Source organism: Mustela nivalis, assembly GCF_964662115.1.
Source record: "Mustela nivalis genome assembly, chromosome: 16".
In the NCBI taxonomy this organism is placed as follows: domain Eukaryota; kingdom Metazoa; phylum Chordata; class Mammalia; order Carnivora; family Mustelidae; genus Mustela; species Mustela nivalis.
Genome location: NC_139035.1, coordinates 13,260,619 through 13,283,096, shown reverse-complemented (window position 1 = coordinate 13,283,096; position 22,478 = coordinate 13,260,619). Strand labels below are relative to the sequence as shown.

Sequence of the window (22,478 nt, the reverse complement as noted above, 5' to 3'; positions counted from 1 at the left end):
CTCGATCCCAGGACCCTGAGATCATGACCTGAGCCCAAGGCAGAGGCTTTAACCCAATGAGCCACCCAGGGGCCCCTAAATAAATAAAATCTTAAAAAAGAAAAATATTCCAGGGAAGAAAAATTTTAGGAAAAAGGTAGAGGGAAGAGATAGAGCAAGAATAGTGAAATGGTGGTAATTACAGCTGGATGATGGTCAGGGCATAGGAATTCACTAAATTAAATGTTCTACTTTTGTGCTCAACTATTTTCACTGAAAAAGAAAAAAAGGAGAAAAAGATGAAGTAATACTGAGAAAAGGGTGAGTGAGAGTTTAGGTCAGGGCATAATTTGTTACGACTCGTACAACAAGTTATGTAACTATAGTGCACACTCCCAAAAAGCTGTCAAGAAGAGAAAAAACAGCAGAGAGTGACTTCTGAAGACAAGTAAGACAGAAATAGGGGGTGTTGGCAGCTCTTATAAATGGTGTTGATATAAAAAACAAACTGTCAGCAAACTCCGAAGGGAACCAAATGGGTTGGTGTCTGCAGTCAAAGCTACAGCGTCAGGGTGAGTATCCGTCAGTTACCATGAAATATCTAGAAGGATAAGAATTATTTTTCTATGGACATTGGAAAGGGTTATTGCTATGATGAGTGCTGTGAAATGTGTAGACCTGGCGATTCACAGACCTGTACCCCGGGGATAAAAATACATTATATGTTTATTAAAATAAATAAATTAATTAATTTAAAAAAAGAATTGTTTTTCAAGTTTGAACTGGTTAAGGTGATCGCATGAATGTCTAGTATTGACCCCAAGTAGTCAAAATAGATGCCACTCTGCACACAAGCAGGGAAAGGGATTATTGATGACATTTCCCACATGATTAAGGCAGTTCATAAAGGACTTAAAATACTCAGTGGAAACTCAAAAAAGAAGACAGTGCTTGTCTGTTTGAGATCTATTAAATTTTATTTTAAAAACATAAGAAGGGGCGCCTGGGTGGCTCAGTGGGTTAAAGCCTCTGCCTTCAGCTCAGGTCATGATCCCAGGGTCCTGGGATCAAGCCCCGCATTGGGCTCTCTGCTCAGCAGGGAGCCTGCTTCCCCCGCCCCCGCCTTCCTTTCTGCCTACTTGAGATCTCTGTCTGTCAAATAAATGAATAAAATCTTAAAAAAAAATTAAAACATAAGAAATTAGATTGAGGGGTGCCTGGGTGGCTCAGTCATTAAGCATCTGCATTTGGCTCAGGTTCAGATCCCAAGGTTCTGGAATCAGGTCCCACATCGGGCTCCCTGCTCAGCGGGATGCGTGCTCCTCCCTCTCCCACTCCCTTTGCTTGTGTTCCCTTTCTCGCTATGTCTCTGTCAAATAAATTAAAAATATATATATTTAAAAAGAAAAGAAAAGAAATTAGATCAAGAAATTATTAAGAAATTAGGTTAAGAAATTATGAAGAAAATCCATCTTGAAGCTTTTGCTTTTAGTTCAAAATTTAAGTTTATGACTATGCCATCATTATTTTTGTAGTTAACAAACTTCTCATTAATTAAAGCTCAAACCACTAGATTAAATGAAAAGAATCTACAATGCTCAGTTTTGTTTTGTTTTGTTTTCAAAGATTTTTATTTATTTGAGAGAGAGAGAGAGCGAGCATGAGAGAGGAGAAGGTCAGAGGGACAAGCAGACTCCCCATGGAGCTGGGAGCCCTATGCGGGACTCGATCCAGGGACTCCGGGATCATGACCTGAGTCGAAGGCAGTCGCTTAACCAACTGAGCCACCCAGGCATCCTTACAATGCTCAGTTTTATATAGAAATCAAAGAAAGTAAAAGAAAACCACTTACCGTAAGTGATCAACAGAAGGACAAAAGGAATGTTTTTAAATAGGTTCCTTATTGATTTCTTATAGGAGTACTCAGCACAGGGGCTTTTTTGAAGAACTGCTTGCGCCTGGCTTGGTGGATACTGAGGTTTTTCTTTGAATGCTGGAAACACACATGGAAAGGTAATTAAATATACGGTCTTCCTTACTGAGCAAACTAAATCCATTTAAGCTTAAAGAGGTAGTTAAAGTCATAGATCGTGCCTTTCATTTTCATTAATTTCTGAAGAATATCCTCCCAGTCTTCTGAAACGGACTCCAACTCGGAGATCTGGCCAATTCACATAACTGCAAAACCATCAGTAATATGTCACAACCTTGCCCACTCAGTTAAGCAAGATTAATTTATATTCTAGTAGTATTCAACAATTCCATTTCTATACTTACTTCAATTTGTAACTACAAGTAACATCTGATATAAGCAAACCAATATGTTACTGACCTTTTAGAGGACTGTCTTGAGTTAGTATCTGTTTTCTTCTAATATTTGATACAAGAATTACACCTCTAGAACTGAAAAGGTCTAGGTGGGAGCAGAGCTCACTGAAACATCGATTAATTAGGATATACTGAAAATGCATCAAACTAAAACAGACTTCTATTTTTACAAGTGTCATAAGTAATTCAAGAGGGTACATACTCATGAATATTTGTTTTTGAATGTCCTTGTATCAGAAGACTGGTAGACATAAACTGTTAAAGTTGTTACAATCTCTTCTCTTCTGTTCACATTATCTGTTCCTTGCTGTTGAGGACGCCTATGGTCCTTCCCTGAAAGTCTCTTTGGGTCCTAGTTAAGAGATATCTCTTTTTCCTAACAGTGGTAATACACAACTCACTTGGTTATAAAACAAAGTTTCAGAATGTAAAAACCATGCTTACAAGGTAGTCATGGGGATTTGGTGAGTCGTCAATCTCTTACTACGTTCTTATTTACTCGTAAAGTAAGTATAAATGGCTCAGATTTGAATTCAAATGCAAAGAGAAAACAATTCGGATTAGTCTTCAGCTTCGCTGAATTTATTTTCTGAAGATGTGATAGCATTTGGTTTCAGGTAGTCATCTGCCCTGTTGAACAAAATTAGGCTCGTATCTATCAGCTACACAATACACTAAAGTTGGGTTTCAGTCTATAGGAAGAAAAAGAAACAGAGGAACATAAAACTACTGGTCTATGACTCTGTTTTCTTTGCGTTGCTTCCTTCAAAAGATGAAATATGGCTTTTTCTTTCCTTTGAAACTAAAAAGCAGTAGACTTCTTTCTTCTTCCCACCAAAAACTGTATGCCAATAAAATAATTAACTACGGGAGCCCCTGGCTGTCTGAGTCGGTAGAGCATGCAACTCTTGATCTTGAGGTCATGAGTTCAAGCCCCACACTGGGCAGAGAGCTTACATTAATAATAATAATAATAATAATAATAATAATAATAATAATAATAGGATCACCTGGGTGGCTCACTGGGCTAAAGCCTCCGACTTCAGCTCAGGTCATGATCCCAGGGTCCTGGGATCAAGCCCTGCACATCGGGCTCTCTGCTTGGCAGGGAGCCTGCTTCCCTTCTTTTCTCTGCCTGCCTCTCTGCCTACTTATGATCTCTGTCTGTCAAATAAATAAATAAAATCTTTAAAAAATAATAATAATATCATTCAAGCAGTTGTTCTCCAAAGTAGCCAAAGGATTTTTGGGGCACCACCTTCAAACTATTTCTCCCATGAAGAATAAGAAGGAAATCTGTGCTGAGGACTACTTGTACTTTCTGGAACTAGAAAATAACATTATCATTTGATTTCATTATTTGTCCCCCAAGCAGACATTCCACATATGAACTTAGTACAAGATACATATAGGTTTGAATACTGGCTCTGCCTCATATCTTTGTGTAACTCAGAAGAAGTCAATTCCTGCCTCTCTACTATAGCTTTCTCATACATAAAAGGGAAACGAGTTCTTATGAGGATTATGTGATATAATATATGCAAAATCTTGTAATTATTGAATGCTACACAGAATACAGTGTCATTTTCAGGACTACTCTTTTTCTTTAAAAAGATCTAATTACTTATTTGAGTGAGAGAGCACAAGTAGGGGGAGAGAGAAAGGGAGAAGTAGACTCCCTCTGAGCATAGAGCCCAACATGGGGCTTGATCCCAGGACTCTAAGATCATGACCTAAGTGGAAGTCAGATGCTTAACTGACTGAGCCACCCAGGTGCCCCAGAAATACCTACTTTCAAAAGCCAGACTTTATCTCACATGCTTAAAATTCTTACAGACTAAGTAAAACATATTTCTGTTAAATTTTTACAACAGCAGCCTATCTATAAATACCCTGAATATAAGAATCAAAAGTAGAATTGTACAGATATGTTATATACGCATGTGTTTAAGTACCTAAACGTTAAATATTTTGATTGCCTTTACTTCTGGTTTCTCTCATCCACTCATGTTAGTGAATCAGGAAGGTAAGCATTTTAATTTGCACACTTGAGTTAAGTGACAGAATTTACTGCCCTCCTACACAAGGACAGCTTTCATACACAATAGCATTACCACTTACACAAAAGAAATTTAAACTTGAATAAAAATAAGACTAAATAAAAATTAAAATGACATGTTTTTATATATAACATCTTAAATATGGAGTTAGGGTACCTAGACTCAGATTTCTTCTTCAGTATTCACTGTGACCATGGTTAGATTACATTCACTTCAATGCTGTGTCCTACTTTCCTACCAAATTTCCTACCAAATGGGAATGATATTAGTACTGTCCTCCTATGCCTATGAGGATTAGATGGTACAGCATCGAGTGTGCCAAATGTGTTTGGTACTTACCAAACCACCAAATGCTATAGGCCACAATCAGGTAGGGTATGAAGAATGAGGTATTAGTGTGAGATTTGGTGGAAGGTTAGATTGATTCCTAGAAATGCTACATTCGTGAGTATGTTCCATGAGGGAGAGCAACAGGGTTACACGACACATTGTTGAAAAGCAACAGCAAAGCCAAATTACTTTGTAAAATTTGGTTGGGCTTCCAAAGTATTTATGGGAAGTATTTAGAAGGAAGTTGGATTGTCTTTTAGTAATTAAGGGCCTTTAAGTAGGGATTTCTAAAATAATCCCTATCTTCTCCAATAGCAAGTATTTGAGAATCAGGAAAACAGATAAATTTTTTTGTTTAAATGTCACGATTTTCGGGGCACCTGGGTGGCTTGGTCAGTTAAGCTGCTGCCTTTGGCTCAGGTCATGATCCCAGGGTCCTGGGATTGAGCCCCACATCAGGGGGGCTTAGCAGAGAGCCTGCTTCTCCCTCTCCCTCTGCCTGCCGCTCTGCCAACTTGTGCTCTTTATCTCTCTGTTGAATAAATAATTAAAAAAATAATAATAATAAAAATAAATAAATAAATGTCATGCTTTTCAACCCAAGACATTCATGTCACAACTGTATATTTTCTTGCTTTTATACTATGCTTGGTATCCTATGGCTAAGATTACAAGCAAAACTTGACAGTGAGCCCTTTCTTCACTGTCTATTCAGAAGCTATGAGAGCATAAGTAAGTAATAATGTACATGTATATATCTCCTTTAATTTCTCAAATAACATAGGTGCTAGGTCAAACATCAAGCCTATTATTAATACCTTTCTGTCCCCTTCCTTTGAGAAATAAAAATCTTATATTTGTAGCATCCCCTATAGAAATGCTTAAACACATATGTGTCATGTATATAATTTCACATGTAGAGATATCTTATATAGAACCTCATCTCTTATATAGAATTCTTATATAGAACTATATAGAATTATAGAATTCTTATATAGATTCTTATATAGAATCTCATTTCTTCCAAAGAGATAAAGCAATGAAAAGACAATAAAAAAAGGAAGACCAGAATTGATGTGAAGATACACAAGCAATCGCAGGAAGGAGGATTTTACATGTTAATAATCCCTACTGCTAACAGAGGATCCATTTATGCAAAATATATGCAAACTACATATTATCTAGCAAATCAAATATGGCTACTGGAGAAGTAGACTTAAGAGTTTATTTTTAAAAAACATAGAGTTGACCCTTAAACAACATGGGGGTTAGGGGCACCAATCCCCTACAGCTGAAAATTCATGTATAACTTTTGACTCTCCAAAAACTTAACAACTAATGGCCTACTGTTGACCACAAGCCTCACTGATAACATATTTTGTGTCAATCAGCCTCACTGATTGACACATATTTTGTACACTATATGTGTTACACACTGTATTCTCAAAATAAAGTAAGCTAGAGAAAAGAAAATGTTACTAAGAAAGTCATAAGGAGGGGCATGCTTGGGTGGCTCAGTGGGTAAGCCTTTGCCGTCAGCTCAGGTCATGATCTCAGGGTCCTGGGATTAAGCCCCACATTGGGTTCTCTGCTCAGCAGGGAGCCTGCTTCCCACTCTCTCTGCCTGCCTCTCTACCTACTTGTGATTTCTCTCTCTGTCAAATAAATAAATAAAATCTTAAAAAAAAAAAAAGGAAAGTCATAAGGAAGAGAAAATACTGTACTTTACAGTACTATAAAAAAACCATGTATAAATGGACATGTGCAGTTCAAACCCATGTTGTTCAAGGGTCAACTGCAGATTTCTTTTAAAGCTTTTTTAAACTGCTGAAGTAGTACAGGGATGATTTGTCCTTTTTCAGTATTCTATACACAGCAAAAATGTCAATCCCTAACTGAAACATAAAAAACCAACCATAAAGAGATGTGGCATATCAGAATACTTTATATGCTACCAAGAAGATATTTTTTTCATTATCTGAAGGTAAATTAAACGTATGGGCAGTTCATCTATGAAGACAGTCTCTACCAAAACAGTCTTCCACCTACATGCCTTTGAAACCTTTGTGATTTAGAGATCACAAAATTTGGATTTTTCATTACTATTACAGCCATGGTGAAAATTAACCTTATAAATTTTAAAACTCCAGCTATAATGCAATTTAAGGTAAACATTAATGATCAAAAGATGATCTTTCAACTTTAAAGTTGCTTTCTTCCTCAAATCAAGTTAAGATATCCTAAGTGCCCAAAGGGCAATATTACAGTTATACTATCAACCACATTCCTGAAAAAAAACCTGTCCTCCCTGCATGCAAAATTTTTTCCCGTTAAAAATAAACTTTAAAAAGCAGACCTTCCCAAACCTTCTTCCAAACTGATGATGGCTGCTTGCAGCTGATTTGGACTGACTGCTTCAAGAGACAGGCCCCGACGAGAGGACTCAGGGACGAGTGGTGACAGCAGTGCTTTGCTGGAGTGGCCCAACAAGCAGGCAGTGGCCAGTGTGAGGCTCTGCTGAACAGCTTGCCACTGCCCAGGATCGTTCACTGGTCAACATGTTCAGATCCAGTTAATTGTTAAAATAGGGATCCTTGGAAGGATTTCTCATTAAAAAAGGAAAAAAAAGGTTGCAGCCTCTTTGCATCATTTCAAAGCATGACAAGAATTTGTTCCTGGGTTTGTTAGCATAAGCTGCAGAAAATGCAGAAGAAGATGGAAAAGGGAGGCAGGTGGCATGTTGGAAACCACGGTTATCCGGGAAGAACAGTTAGTAGGGAGAGAAATCAGATGAATTAGTCTTCAAACCCTTTACGATATTAAAGTAGCTGACCATAACATATCCCTAGGGATGTAGCATTCACTATCTGAACAAGTGCAACAGCAAGAATGAAACAAGCAAATGGCATTCGAGATATTATCATGAAAATGTTCAGGGTCAGCTATTTTGATTTCCACATGTTGGCCATGCATTTATCTCTTTAAGCAACAGGGAAAATAATTTGCTTACCAATTACTGTTAAAAGACATAAAAACGTGGCGATGGATGACGTCCCATAAAACATGGTACTGATATTACAAGCCAGCAGATCTGTGTCATTCTGTGTGTTGGGCACTAAAACTGGTGGTAGCAAAAAGCCAACAGCAGTTCCAAGCTGAAAAATAAACAATCCTGTTAATAGCTACTCTTAAAAAGAGAAAAAAAGGACATACTGGCAATTAATACAGCATAGAGAAGACAGCTTATGTATTGAAGGTGTAAGGTGTACATTCCAAAGCACCATGTTCTGGGGTGCTGGGCTGGCTCAGTTGGAGAAGCATGAGACTCCTGATCTCTGGGTCATGAGTTTGAGCCCCACACTGCATGTAGGGATTACCCAAATAAATAATTATTTAAAAAAACCAACAACACCACGTTCTAATGTTTTGTTGGTTTTTTTCACTACTGTACTGTTAAAGGGTAGTTGCTGACACATGCCTTCCCTATTCAACAAACTCCCACTATTTGAATGATTCTGCTATAAGGATGGATAAGATACCGTTCTTATACTTTAGATGCTTACAATCAAAAAGAGGAGTAAGAATATGCAGATCAGGGGTGCCTGTGTGGCTCAGTGGGTTAAAGCCTCTGCCTTTGGCTCAGGTCATGATTCCAGGGTCCTGGGATCGAGACCCGCATTGGGTTCTCTGCTCAGTGGGGAGCCTTCTTCCTCCTCTCTCTCTCTGCCTGCCTCTCTGCCTACTTGTGATCTCTGTCTGTCAAATAAATAAATTAAATCTTAAAAAAAAAAAGAATATGCAGAGTAAAGTTGAGAAGATGGGTATTGGGTCTTCTTTGAGGGTAAAAGAAAATGTTTTCAATCTAGATAGAGGGATGGTTGTACAATACGGTGAATGTACTAAATGCAACTGCGCTATAATTTAAGATGGTTAATTTTATGTTATGTGAATTTTGCCTTAGTAAGAAAAACACAAGGTTGGATAGGATAATCACAATGAAAGAAATAAAATGAAAGGCGCTCAATAGAAAAAGATAGCAGATTTTTTCAGGATGGAGATGAGGAGGAAGGGCCCTAGACTGGTTTCCAAAAGGAGGCTGAGAGAGATACTAAGAGTCACCAAACACTTCATTTGCTCCTTTACAAAAAGGAGGATAGAGGCCATTAAACAGGTGATTACAAGACAGTGTGGTAAGTACAGTGATGGAGAGGTAGAGGACGCAAAGCCTGCGATGATCAGGGGATCTATCATCCCAATGAGAACACTATTCAGAGTGAAAGGGACTAAATGAATAGTTAGCTCTACACCTGGATTATCCCTGGCTAACTGAACACATGGTCACCCTAGCTAAGAAACTACTTTGAAGGACCACTTTGTATAGACTTGGGGTTCAGGAAAACTTTCTGGAGGAGCAAAGATCTGAAAAAGCAACTGGAGTTCCCCACGTGAAATCTGCATGTCCCCAGCCAAGGGAATATCATGTACAAAGGAAGGAGGAGAGCGTGACCTTGTGAGAAGCTGGAAGTCGCGGACAATTTCCCTCAGAGCAGAGAAAGAATGTGGATGTGAGGACTGGGGGGATGTGGAGAGGGGAAGCTGGGAGTTGAGAGGAGGCAGATCCAAAGGGTCTCCCGCGGTCTCATTAGAGAGTCTGAATTTTATCCTCCGGGCAACAGAAGCCTCTGCAGAGTAGAAGGGCGTGTCCTGGACAGATCTGCACATTAGAAAGACCACAGTGGATGGATGTGGAGAGACAGGGAAAGAGGAAAGAGCTGCAGATAGGAAAATCAGCCAGCAATGTCTAAGTAAGGGCTGCCGCTGGCCAAAGCTAAGATAGTGGCAGTAGAAATGCGGAGAAATAAGCAAAGAGATGAGGTAAATTTGGATGGGCGGGGTCACAGGGATGTATTCTGCTGGCCTGTATCTACATGAGTCTGAAGCTCATCCACTTATTCAACAAATTTTTATGGAGAATCTATAATGTGCTGGGCACTGTGTTAAGTGCTGGTGAGACAACTGTATACATTCAGACCCTATGCCTATTTTCATGAAACTTACAATCTAATGGTGGGGATGGGAAATGAGTGGTAACAATTAATATATAAGCATAAATACATCAGACAGTGGTAAGCGCTGTATGGAGCTAGTATAATGATGTGATAAGAGAGTGACTGGGATCCTCAAGAAAGGCCACAAGATGATCATTTAAAATGAATTTAAATGAGAGTTGAGTGACGGTAAGGATGTAATAATGTGATCCTAGGAGGAAGAACATCCCAGGCAGAGAGAATGCTTCTGCAAAGGCCCTCATGCAAAATTCAAGCTCAGTGTTGTTTAAGGAGCCGAAGAAGACATGTTAGTGTAAGGTTCTGTAACGCAGAGTGAAGAGTTTAGATTTTAAGTACTATGGGAAATCACTGGTGAGTCCAAAGCAGAGCAAAAGAAAACAGGATCTGATCCATGTTTTTAAAGGGTCTCTCAGGTTAGAGACCTGGCAGTAGAGATGGACAGTGAAAAGCCAGGATGCAGGAATCGGACAAACTTGGCTGTGAATGCTGCCACCAGTTAGCTGTGTGGCTTCTGGAAAATAAAGTCATCCCTTCAAGTCTGTTTCTGTATCTATAAAATGGAGAGACTAATGGTTCCTACCTTATATTATTAAATTCAAGGACACAGTGCATGTAAAATACTTAGCATGGTGCCAGGTTCTTGGTGAATGCTCAGTACTGTTGAATATTAATATAAATGATCACTCCATAATTTAGGCTGAAAATGAGGGCCATGAACAGGTGCACAGCTACTGCAGCCTGGGAAGGATGAGAACACGTAGGGAGAATGTGCGAAGAAGGCAGAGGTGTGCTGAACGTCAGAGGGAAATCTGCCTTGAGAAGACATTTCCATTTATTATCCATAAATAGATAATCCACAGATATGGAGTTAATAATACTTCTGTCATGCTCAATGAAGTATGAATATGGAATATAATTTTGTAAATGAAAAATACTTTAAGAGTTCCTATCTAAACATATGGAAGCAACCAATTAAAATATCAGTTATAAATTATTTTGAATACACAACAACTACAGTTCAAACTACCCTTTCCTTTGCACTTTTAGAGAAAGAAGATAAACATAAAGTAATAAACACGTAGAGCTAGTCTTTTTATGGATTTTAGGTAAATCTTATGTGATCTTGAAACAAGTGTTGGATCGGAAGTAAGAGAGTAACATTCTTTTGTTACATAGTATGTAGGAATATAGGCATAGAGAGAGGTGAAGTTCATGGTATATAGGTTTTTAACTACATTCTCCTCAAGCTGAATGAATACTCAACATAATGTACATAAAGTATCACAGGGCTCCATTATGCAAACTTTAAGTGACAATGAAAGAATCAATCTGCAATTACAACACACACACACACCCCATTCTACTTAGTAAAGCTATTGGAATTTAAACCTATTGTGTTAGGTCAGAAGGACTGGAAGCCCTTTAAGGGGGAACTGGCAAAATATGCCACCCTTTTAGAATGGGTTCCATGATCTGTGATCGGACTTGCATTTTCTTACTGTTAAAAATTGTAATTGGACTCAGTAATGTTGTGAGAGGTCTTTACCACCGTAACATTTATTTAGCTGTCATTTGTAACTGTTTGTACCAGGCACTCTGCTGATTGCTAACATATGAATTTAAACAGGAAGGGAGCCTGGCTGACTCAGTCAGAAGAGTGTGCAACTCGATCTCAGGGTCATGAGTTCCAGCCCCACCTTGGGTGTAGGGAGTACTACAAAAGATAAATAAACTTTAGAAAAATAAATACATAAATAAAACAAGCCAAAATAAAATAAAACAGGAGCTGTTCACATTGATCACTCAAAAGGAGAAAAACTTCCCGGAATCCAACACCTTCCTTCTACAAGGAATACACTGGGGACAGCAAAAAACCTACTTCAGTCTCACTGATTATTACACTGACAAGTTTTCTATGATGTTAGGGATATATGGGTCAGTTCAGTTATTTTACAGGTAATTCTCAAAGCAAGATGACAAGGTGCTCACTTCAAACTGGTTTCGAAGTTCTGCCCTTACAAATAAATACCCTCTTTAATCCAAGACCCATCTCCTTCCCTGCACTTACACACAACCGCCTCCTGAGGGGCCCATCCATTTGCCTAGCTCACACGGCCTATGCTTAGATCTGGTCCTTTAACGATCCGGTTTTCCTGTGTCACTCTAGTTCTTACCTGATTGCCCAGCACGCCAGTGGCACAAGCTGTGGATACCTCCTTGGGGCCAAACCACACCGAGGCGATGCGGGAGGGCAAGCCGAGGATGAACACCTGGGCCACGGAGCAGAGACACTGGCCCAGCATGGTGACCCAGAAGAGATGCTGCTGGACACTGGCGCACTTGATCCAGGCGCCCAGGCAGTTGAGGCCGGAGCCCAGCAGGGCGGTGAGCCGCAGGCCTCTGGTGTCCAGCAGCCACGTGGCCGGAAAGATGAGGGGCACGTAGGCCAGCATGTACACCATGGACAGCCAGTCGATGTGCAGGGAGGAGACGCCATAGAAGCCCTCAAAGACATTGCTGATGATGCTGTACTGGATCCACTGAAAGGCGTTCACCAGCGAGTACAGGCTGAAGATCAGCAGCACCACAAAGCGCCGCGCAGAGAGCGCCGTCTGGGGCACCCGGGAACCCTCGGCCCCGGGGGTCTCCTCCCCGGGGCCGGTGGGCAGCAGCCGTGTCTGGGTCTCCTCCTCTGGAGCCAGCGGAGTCTGAGGCCCGCCGAGGGACTGAGCGGCGGCCGCGAGGCTGTCCCGAGACACTCCATTCAGGGTCAGGCAGCCGGCTTTGAGCCCGTTCTGCGGCTCGGCGCTTAGCTTTCCGAGGGGCTCGCCCCCCGGGACCAGGAGGTATCCATTCGCGGGCGGGTGCCCGGGTGCCACCGCTGCCCCCTCCTCATCGTCCAGCTGTGCCATGTCCCTGCGCTCCCCCGCGCCGCGGCCCTCCTTCCCCTCCCCGCAGCCCCCCGCCCACGACCCGAGGCCCTCCCGGCACCCCAACCCCACCCCTTTGGACCACCGCTCATGCAACCCTTTTCCCTGGCCGGGTGGGCCTGGGTGCGACCCGCGAAACCCAGCCGGCGCTACGGGAGGCCGCGGGCGAAATAGCTGTCCTCTCGCTCCTCCAGGCCTGCGGTCACCCTGCTCCAGGCCCCGCCCCAAGAGCGTCACCCGACCAATCAGCGGGCGTATTCCCCCCCTCCCGGCGCGAGAGCCAATCGGGGTGCTTCTGTCAGGGATGAGGCGGGAGCAAATTTACGGGGTGGAGAGTTGGAAGGCGGGACTGGAAGGTTAAGGCCGCGCGTAGTCTGCGGCGGAAAGATGCAGTGGCCGAGAGTAGCCGACGTGGGAAGAGGGCGGGAGGGGATGCGGAGCGGGTGGGGAGGGTGAGCGGGAGGGGAGGGCGGGAGGCGGCCGGGGCGCCTCGGCCCCTCGGAACTGGGAACGAGGGGGCGGGAGAAACGCGGGAGACAAAGAGGTGCGCGTCGCGCTCCTCACCCGGAGGGGCTCGGCGAGGGCGGGGGCCACGCGCAGGCCGGGGCCGAGTTTGGCCTCGGCCCAGCACAGCTGGCCGTCAGGATCCGACCCCGCCTTTAGAGCAGACAGGTCCCCACTGCAGAAGTTCGTGCCGCCTCGGCAGAGGAAAAACACCAGAACGCGCTCAGCCCACGCCGATTTCGTCAGCAGTCTGCCCCCGGTGAAGTTGGAATCCCCCGCCCGGCTGATGGCGGAGGCCGGCGGGGCCGACGGGCGGGGCCCGAGCGGACCCTGTGACTCAAGGTTCTCCCTCGCACCCGCTCCCGCAGCTCGGTTTCCTGGACGCGCAGGTGCACTGGGCTCCGGGGACTCCAGGTACCAAACTTGTGTGTGTTCCAGGCACTGGTGCCCCGGGGAATCAATGACCGGTCCTGCTCTCGAGAGCACGTGTACGCAGCCTTGAGCGTCTTCTAGAGAAAAGGTGCCGCCTGCTGCTACTTAGGAAACTTATTTGGAAAAAAACCGACTCCAAATACTCATTATTAAAGTGAAATTGAAACCCGGAGTATCTAACTATGGGTTTAACCTTTAAAAGTGCTTACATTTAGAAGCTGAAAACACTCTACATCTTTTTAATGCCTCCTAATATTATTGTTTTGGTGATGTATATCCGATATATGCCTCAGATATATATATCGGATACCGCTCCGTATAGGTGAAATACTACGTAATCCTAAACTTTAAGGAATACGTGCACTTTAATGTCTTCCTTGGCCACCCTATATAAATTGCCACATGCCCCCCCTCCTCCTTAGTCCCCTTCCCTTCTTAATTCTTCTTCTTATTGCTTACTACTATCTAAAATGTCCTGTATTTTACTTATTTTTTTTTCCTGGTTATTTTCTCCCTCCCCACCAGAAGGTAAGCTCTATGAGGGCAAGTCTGAAAATGTATTGCTATTTCTTAAATGATTGCAGCGAACAAGCATTGAATTATTATTGAATATTTTAAATAATTACTTGCTTTGTAAATGAATCCATTCCTTTTTTTAAAAGCATGCGAATTTCTCCTGCAAATATGATTTTCTAAACATTGATTTAGATAGTATTTCAGAGTATTAAGCTGTATTCTTTGAATGAACAACCAACCAAACGTAGCCTCCAAAGAACTTCAGTCTTAGTTAAGTTTATTTTATGGGTCTCTGAAAAAGATACTAATTGCATTGCTCAATATACAGCACACGTATTATTCAACATTCAGAGGGATTTTTTAAATAGTTCATGTAGCGTGAAACTTTCTACATAGTTCACAGAAAAGCTGTTTAGAAGGGGAATCCAGTGGGTACAATTTTAAATGGCCTTTCTTCGCTTGCCCTGTAATACCTCCATTCCAGATAGTCACAGTGATCATTCAGATCTCTGCAAACCTCCCACCCCCTTCCTGAAAGAAGAAACTGGCAGGTTATATTAGGTTCATTTCCCCATTAGCCAGTGTGTGTTGGCGACTGTCTTCTATTATATCTGAACATAACTTCCCTCTCTGCACAGAGGCAGCTTCCTGAATGTACTTCTGCAAAGCCATTCTTCCTGATTGTGTAGGCTTCTTCTTTTTGTCTAGAGATAATGTGCCTTCTCTAGTCCTTAGCAAGAAAGATGGGATTGAGAGCCCTCTGGGTATCCTGGATAACAGTCTGTATCTAATTTCCCTACACATTTTCACCAGCTGGTACCTATTCTGTGCTTGTCCACTTTGTCACTTGGCTTCCCTGCCTATGCCACAGTTCTGTGTCTGATTCTGTCACCACTTACGTGGAGCGTAGCATGAAAGGAGTTTAGAGTAGTGGAGAAGAGCATATCTAGAGACAGGTTACCTGAATTTGATTCCCCACTTTAGTACTCTCTAGCTGCCCAACCTTGGGCAAGTTGCTTAGCTGTTTCATAATAGTACACTGCTATTGTGAGGAATAAATGAGTGAATGGTGCCTGGCACATGGTCCGGGCATTCTTAAGATAACTTATATAGGGGTTAGGGTCCAGGCTTCAGATCCAATTGGCCTGGATTCAAATCCTAGTTCTTTCACTTACCAGCTGCGTGACTTTGAATCAGTTACTCTGTGCCTCAGTTTCTGCAGCTAGAAAACAGAGACAATATTCTTCATGAAATTATTGTGAGAAATAAATGGCTAGTAAGTACAAAGTGTTTAAATAGTGCCTGACCTCTGAACTATAGTAATCAGTAATATACTCCGTAAATGTTACTTAAAGCCATTGTCCATCAATTCATGTCTGTCCTCAGTTCTGTCTTGTTCTCATGTTATCTTATATTTGACCCCATCCTGCCTATTGAAGCTTGCTTGCATTGTCCTGGAGTTACTCCAGGCTCTCTCAGAGTGAAATTATGATTGTAGAGCCCTTTCCAGAGAGTACTCTGAGGATGCCCTGAGAGGGCAACATATGGTGACGTATACTAATGACCTTTGGCCTAGCAAGAGGCAGATTTCTTATCAGAGGTGGTCAGCAGTTGAACAGATGATATCCAGACAACAGATGTTATCTGTGTTGGATCAGGTGTGTTATGGATAGGATGCCTGAGTCCCATAGAAAATTGAACAATGTGGGGCACCTGGCTGGTGCATTCCGTTGAGCATCTGACTCTTGGTTTCAGCTCATGTCGTGATCTTGGGGCCATGAGATCAAGCCCTGCTTGGGGCTCCACACCCAGACTCAGTGGGGAGTCTGCTTGAGGATTCTCTCTTCCTCTCCCACTGCCCCTCCCCCCTCAAATTAATAGATCTTTAAAAAAGAAAAGAAAGAAAATTCAACTCTGTGAGATTTAAGATTCTGACTCTAAGTTTCTATGATATATGTAAAATAAGATATTTCCAAAGAAAGGATTAGATGAAATTCATATGCTTCATTTGACAAAGTTCCATAAGGAAATAATGGAGTACAGAAAGGGGAAAACTCAGCAGTATCCCTTTGTAGTACTTCAATACTACTTCAATAGTAGATATTTATTAACCAGTTTAGGTATGAATCATACTTTATGTCATATGTTTGGAGGTATAAACCATAAACCTTTCCCTGCCAGAGAGGACAGTACTGGGAGCATCACTTGGCTGGGAGTTGAGAGGAGGCCGAGCTGCATTATGGGTGTGGAATGCCACATCTGAGAGAGATTTGAATAAGTAACAGTTCAGCAATATGATATCTGGATGGCATCCAGGAACCAAGGTCCAAGATGCTATCAAGAGTGATGTGGCTGTTCCTGAGCAAAGGTTTCCTGCAACCTAAGAGGATGAGATGCAAACCAGAACCATGCTACTAGATGTAGAATCCACCGTGTTTCTTGGGGAAGGGGGTAGACTTTAGCAACTTGACTTCAGCTTCCACCACTATTACTGTGCTCTGTCCACCTGAGTGGCCAGATCTCTGCTGTTGTAGAGATTCAGTTGGGGAATAGAGGAATAGAGGAGGCTGGAAATCAGAATCCTCCCTGTGTTGTTTTCCCCATCCAGACATAGTGTGTGTGTGTGTGTGTCTAACATTCATAGAAAATAATCACAGGGTTTTCCCTTCTGTGTATTTTTGTCTTGCTTCTTGAGTTCTTACAAAGAAACCAAATGGAAGGGATGGGGTGGGGGACTGATAGTTCCAATGCTTTCATCAATTGGTTGGTTCCTCTGGCAACCAACCCATCCCTAGGTACATTCCAAAAGTCATTTCATTAATAGTGCAAGGAAATCATCCCAGGAAAGTCCCAAGGTTTGAGAAGCTCTGTGCAAGAAACTTTTTTGAGAAAACCAGTTGTATTGTTCTTACTATAAATTACAAAAACACATGAGCATGGTAGTTGGTACGTATTGGCAAGACCAATTCCTGATTCCCAGGCCTGGGAGTGTGAGGGTGCTAATAGAGTATGCAGACTGGAGGCCATCCAACAACAGAGGAGGACTAGCACAAGGAAGAGGAAATCACACCGTATCAGTCCTCTCCAGACCTCTAATATGCCACGTTTGTGTTTATCATGCAATCTGACTCATGATCTCTCCATCTTCCCTTAATTTAGCGAGATCCCACCCATTCTCTATGGTCCAGGTCAACTTCATTCCCACTCCCTTCCTAAGTCTATCTCTATGATTGGAGCCCCTAGAGCTATCATCCTCTTCTGACTATTAACACCCTTGGAGCTACTCATGGAACATTGCCTCGTGGCTACCCAGCTATTCTTTGTACATTTTGTCCCTTAACTAGATTTGAGCGTCCTGAAACCAGGGACTGGATTTTACTTTATAACACCATCAGTACCTAAACAAAATTTATACTTGGCAGTGTAGGGGCCCAGGGCAGGTTGCCCCCCAAATGAGCCATAATGGCATGTTGATTACTTTGAATTAAAGCTACTGAAGGAACAGCCAGTGCAAGGACACTTTGAAAAATGGGAAATAAATCTCCTTTGTGGAAGGTACCCTCGCCGTTCCAGGAGGTAGAGAGATGGGGAATCCTTATCACCAGAAATACAAAATTTAGAGCCTAAGAAGGCTATATAAACAAACCCTGTTACTTTTTACTCATTTACCACCTCAGCCCACATTCTGTTTAGAATATCTTTCGAATTGAGGCTCCTGACCCTAAGTTTTCCTTTTCCTGTCTACTCCTCACAAATTTATTGTCTCTTTGACTAAGAAGTATAAAAACTTCTTACTGTGGTCATTTCCGCAGGTTTCAGTTTCCCTAGGTCTCAAGGTCATTACCCTCCATGTGTACATAATTAAAATTGGGGTTTTTTTTCTTCTCCTGTTAATCTGTCTCATGTATATTTCATTTTTAGACCAGATGAAAAAAACTTGAAGATTACAGAAAAATTTTTACTCCTGGACACCAGTTCATTTCATACAGAGTCACTGGCATCTAACACAACAAATGCTTTTAGGTGACAGTGACTACTAGGAAAATGGCCAGCTCCATTATTGCAAAATTGTAAAATTTAATTTATATCAGGAGTTAAATCAGGCCCTTTCTCCCTCTGAAATGTAAATAAACACACTTTATTTTATTTATTTATTTTTATTTTATTTAAAATTTATTAGCCAACATCATTAGCTTCAGATGTTGCATTCAATAATTCCTCAGTTGCATATAACACCCAGCACTCATCACATCATGTGCCCTACTTGATGCCCATCACCCAGTTACCCCATCGCCCTCCACACCTCCCCTCCAGCAACCCTCAGTTTGTTTCGTATAGTTAAGAGTCTCTTGTGGTTTTTCTTCCTCTCTGATGACTTCCCCCTCAGTTTTCCCTCCCTTCCTCTATGATCCTCCACACTATTTCTTATATTCTACTTATGAGTGGAACCAAATGATATATTGTCTTTCTCTGATTGACTTATTTCGCTCAGCATATATCCTCCAGTTCCATCCACACTGAAGTAAAGGGTAAGTATTCATCCTTTCTGATGGCTGAGTAATAGTCCATTGTATAAATATACCACATCTTCTTTATCTATTCATCTGTCCTTGGACATCTGGGCTCTTTCCACAGTTTGGCTATTGTGGACATTGTTGCTATAAACATTGGGGTGCATGTGCTCCTTCCGATCACTACATTTGTATCTTTGGAGTAAATGCCTACCAATGCAGTTTCTGGGTTATAGGGTAGCCCTATTTTTAACTTCTTGAGGAAACTGTACTGTTTTCCACAGGGGCTGCATGGACTTGCATTCCCATCAACAGTGTAAGAAGATTTCCCTTACTCTGCATCCTTGCCAACATTTGTTGTTGCCTGACTTGTTAATTTCAGCCATCCTAACTGGTGTAAGGTGGTATCTCATTGTGGTTTTGATTTATATTTCCCTCATGGCAAGTGACATGGAGCATTTTTTCAATGTGTCTGCTGCCATTTTTATGTCTTCTTTGGAAAAGTGTCTGTTCATGTCTTCTGCCTATTTCCTGACTGGGTTATTTGGTTTTTGGGTGTTGAGTTTGATTAGTGCTTTATAGATCTTTAATGATTTTCTTTTCTTTTTTTCTTTCTTTCTTCCTTCCTTCCTTTCTTTTTTTTTTAAGCTTTTATTTATTTAGTTATTTGTCAGAGAGAGGAGAGAGAATGAGAGAGCACAGCATGGAGAGTGTCAGACAGGGAGAGCAGTCTTCCCACTGAGCAAGGAGCCACATGCGGGACTTGAACCCAGAATCCTGGGATAACCACCCTAGCTGAAGACAGACACTTAACCAACTGAGCAACAGAGGCATCCCAAGTGCTTTATAGATCTTGAATACTAGCCCTTTATCTGAAACGTCGTTTGAAATATCTTCTCCCATTTCATAGGTTGCCTTTTAGTTTTGTTGACTATTTCCTTTGCTGTGCAAAAGCTTTTTATCTTGATGAAGTCCCAATAGTTCATTTTTGCTTTTGTTTCCCTTTTCTTTGGAGACATGTCTAGCAAGAAGTTGCTGTGGCTGAGGTTGAAGAGGTTGCTGCCTGTGTTCTCCTCTAAGATTTTGATGTATTCTTGTCTCACATTTAGAACTTTGATCCATTTTGAGCATTTATCTGTGTATGGTATAAGAAAATGGTCCAGTTTCTTCTACATGTGGTTGTCCAGTTTTCCCAACGCCAATTGTTGAAGAGACTGTCCTTTTTTCATTGGATGTTCTTTCCTGCTTTGTTGTAGATTAGTTGACCATAGAGTTGAGGGTCCATTTCGGGGTTCTGTTCTGTTCCACTAATCTACTTGTTGGTTTTTGTGCGAGTACCATACTGTCTTGTTGATCACAGCTTTGTAATAGAGCTTGAAGTCAGGCATTGTGAAGCCACCAGCTTTGTTTTTCTTTTTCATCAGTCTTCCAGCTATTTGGGGTCCTTTCTAGTTCCATACAAATTTTAGGACTAATTGTTCCAGTTCTGTGAAAAATGTCACTGGTATTTTGATAGAAATTGCATTGAATGTGTATATTGCTCTGGGCAGCAAAGACATTTGAACAATATTTATTCTTCTAATCCATGAGCATGGAATGTTTTTCCATTCTTTGTGTCTTCCTCAATTTCTTTCATAAGGCTTTATAGTTTCTAGAGTACAGACCCTTTACCTCTTTGGTTAGGCTTATTCCTAGGTATCTTACAGTTTTTGGTGCAAATGTACATGGGATCAACTCCTTAATTTCTGATTCTTCTGTTTTAGTGTATAGAAATGTTCTGATTCTTTTTTTTTTTAAAGATTTTATTTATTTATTTGACAGAGAGAGATCACAAGTAGGCAGAAAGGCAGGCAGAGAGAGAGGAGGAAGCAGGCTCCCTGCTGAGCAGAGAGCCCGATGCAGGACTCGATCCCAGGACCCTGAGATCATGACCCGAGCCGAAGGCAGCGGCTTAACCCACTGAGCCACCCAGGTACCCAAATGTTCTGATTCTTTATTGTTAGTGTATATATATATATATACACACACAACTCATTTCTTTTTTTTATTTAAATTCAATTAACCAATATATAATAGGAGTTTCAGATGTAGTGTTCAGTATTTCATCAGTTGTGTATAACACTGTGCTCATCATATCATGTGCCCTCCTTAATGCCCATCATCCAGTTACCCCATCCCTCCAAAATGCAACTGCTGTGTATTAATTTTATGTCCTGCTATGTTGCTGAATTCCTGTATGACTTCTAGCACTTTTGTGGTGGAGTCTTTGGGGTTTTCCACATAAAGTGTCATGTCATCTGCAAAGAGAGAGACTTTGACTTCTTCTTTGCCACGTTGAATGCCTTTTATTTCTTTTTGTTGTCTCATTGCTGAGACTGGGACTTCTACTATGTTGAACAACAGTGGTGAGAGGGCATCCCTGACCTTAGGGGAAAAACTCACAGGTTTTCGCTTTTGAGAATGATATTCACTATGGGTTTTTGGTAGATGGCTTTTATGATACTGAGGTATATTCCCTTTATCCTTATACTGTGGAGAGTTTTAATCAAGAAAGATTGCTGTATTTTGTCAAATACTTTTTTTGCATCAATTGAGAGGATCTTAGGGTTCTTGTCCTTTTTTTTCTTAATGTGATGTATCATGTTGATTGATTTGCAAATATTGAACCACATTTGTAGCCCAGGAGTAAATTCCACTTGGTACTGGTGAATAATCCTTTTAATGTACTGTTGGATCCTATTGGCTATTATTTTCATGAAAATTTTGGCATCCATGTTCCTCGGTGATATTGGTCTGTAATTATCCTTTCTGGTGGGGTCTTTGTCTGGTTTTGGGTTCAAGGTAATGCTGGTCTCATAGAACGAGTCTGGACGTTTTCCTTTCCTTTCTTTCTTTCTTTCTTCTTTCTTTCTTTCTTTCTTTTTTTTTTTTAACAGTTTCAGAAGAATAGGTATTAGTTCTTTAAATGTTTGGTAGAAATCCCCTAGGAAGCCACCCAGCCCTGGGCTCTTATTTGTTGGAGATATTTGATTACTGCTTCAATTTCCTTGCTGGTTATGGGTCTGTTCAGGTTTTCTATTTCTTCCTATTTCCGTTTGGTAATTTATAAGCTTCTAGAAGTGCATCTATTTCTTCCAGATTGCCTATTTTGTTGGCATATAGTTGCTCATAGAATGTTCTTAAAATTGTTTGTATGTCCTTGGTGTTAGTCATGATCTCTCCTCTTTCATTCATGATTTTATTAATTTGGGTCCTTCTTTCTTTTTGATAAGTCTAGTTAGGCATTTATCAATCTGATTCTTTCAAAGGACCAGCTTCTAGTTTCATTGATCTGTTCCACTGTTCTTTTGGTTTCTCTTCCATTGATTTCTGCTCTAATCTTTATTATTTCTCTTCTCTTGCTAGGTTTAGGTTTTATTAACTATTCTTTCTCCAGCTCCTTTAGGTGGAGGTTAGCTTGTGTATTTAAGACTTTCCTAATTTTGGGACGCCTGGGTGGCTCAGTGGGTTAAGCCGCTGCCTTCGGCTCAGGTCATGATCTCAGGGTCCTGGGATCGAGTCCTGCATCGGGCTCTCTGCTCAGCAGGGAGCCTGCTTCCCTCTCTCTCTCTCTGCCTGCCTCTCCATCTACTTGTGATTTCTCTCTGTCAAATAAATAAATAAAATCTTAAAAAAAAAAAAAAAGAAGAAGAAGACTTTCCTAATTTTTTGAGAAAGGCTTGTATTGCTGTGTACTTCCCTCTTGGGAATGCCTTTGCTGTATCCTGAAGGTTTTGAACAATTGTGTTTTCATTTTCATTTGTTTACATGAATTTTTTT

At 41.4% G+C, this 22,478-nt stretch overlaps 2 protein-coding genes across 25 annotated transcripts in view; one reads left to right on the top strand and one right to left on the bottom strand.

Annotated features, from left to right (window-relative positions):
• The window catches only part of FLVCR1 (FLVCR choline and heme transporter 1), a 35,999-nt gene extending 23,071 nt beyond the window's left edge, over positions 1-12,928 (bottom strand). For 2 of the 6 annotated variants that reach the window (XR_014303819.1, XM_082702506.1), the window contains exons 1-3: positions 11,941-12,923; positions 7,708-7,852; positions 1,832-1,972 (exon numbers count right to left, since the gene is read on the bottom strand). Coding sequence is in view for 3 of the 6 variants with exons in the window: in XM_082702506.1 (XP_082558632.1) it covers positions 1,832-1,972; positions 7,708-7,852; positions 11,941-12,678 (1,024 nt within the window). In the remaining 3 variants the exon portion in view is untranslated. Of the gene's footprint in view, positions 1-1,831; positions 1,973-2,073; positions 2,158-4,850; positions 5,230-7,053; positions 7,247-7,707; positions 7,853-11,940 lie in introns of those variants that run through there. The other 4 variants (XR_014303817.1, XR_014303818.1, XM_082702507.1 and 1 more) reach the window with 4 other exon arrangements.
• Positions 12,929-13,034: 106 nt separating this feature from the next.
• Positions 13,035-22,478, top strand: part of SPATA45 (spermatogenesis associated 45) — a 40,519-nt gene continuing 31,075 nt past the window's right edge. For all 19 annotated transcript variants that reach the window (XR_014303823.1, XR_014303824.1, XR_014303825.1 and 16 more), the window contains exon 1: positions 13,035-13,614. The gene's annotated coding sequence lies outside the window, so the exon portion shown is untranslated. The remainder of the gene's footprint in view (positions 13,615-22,478) is intronic.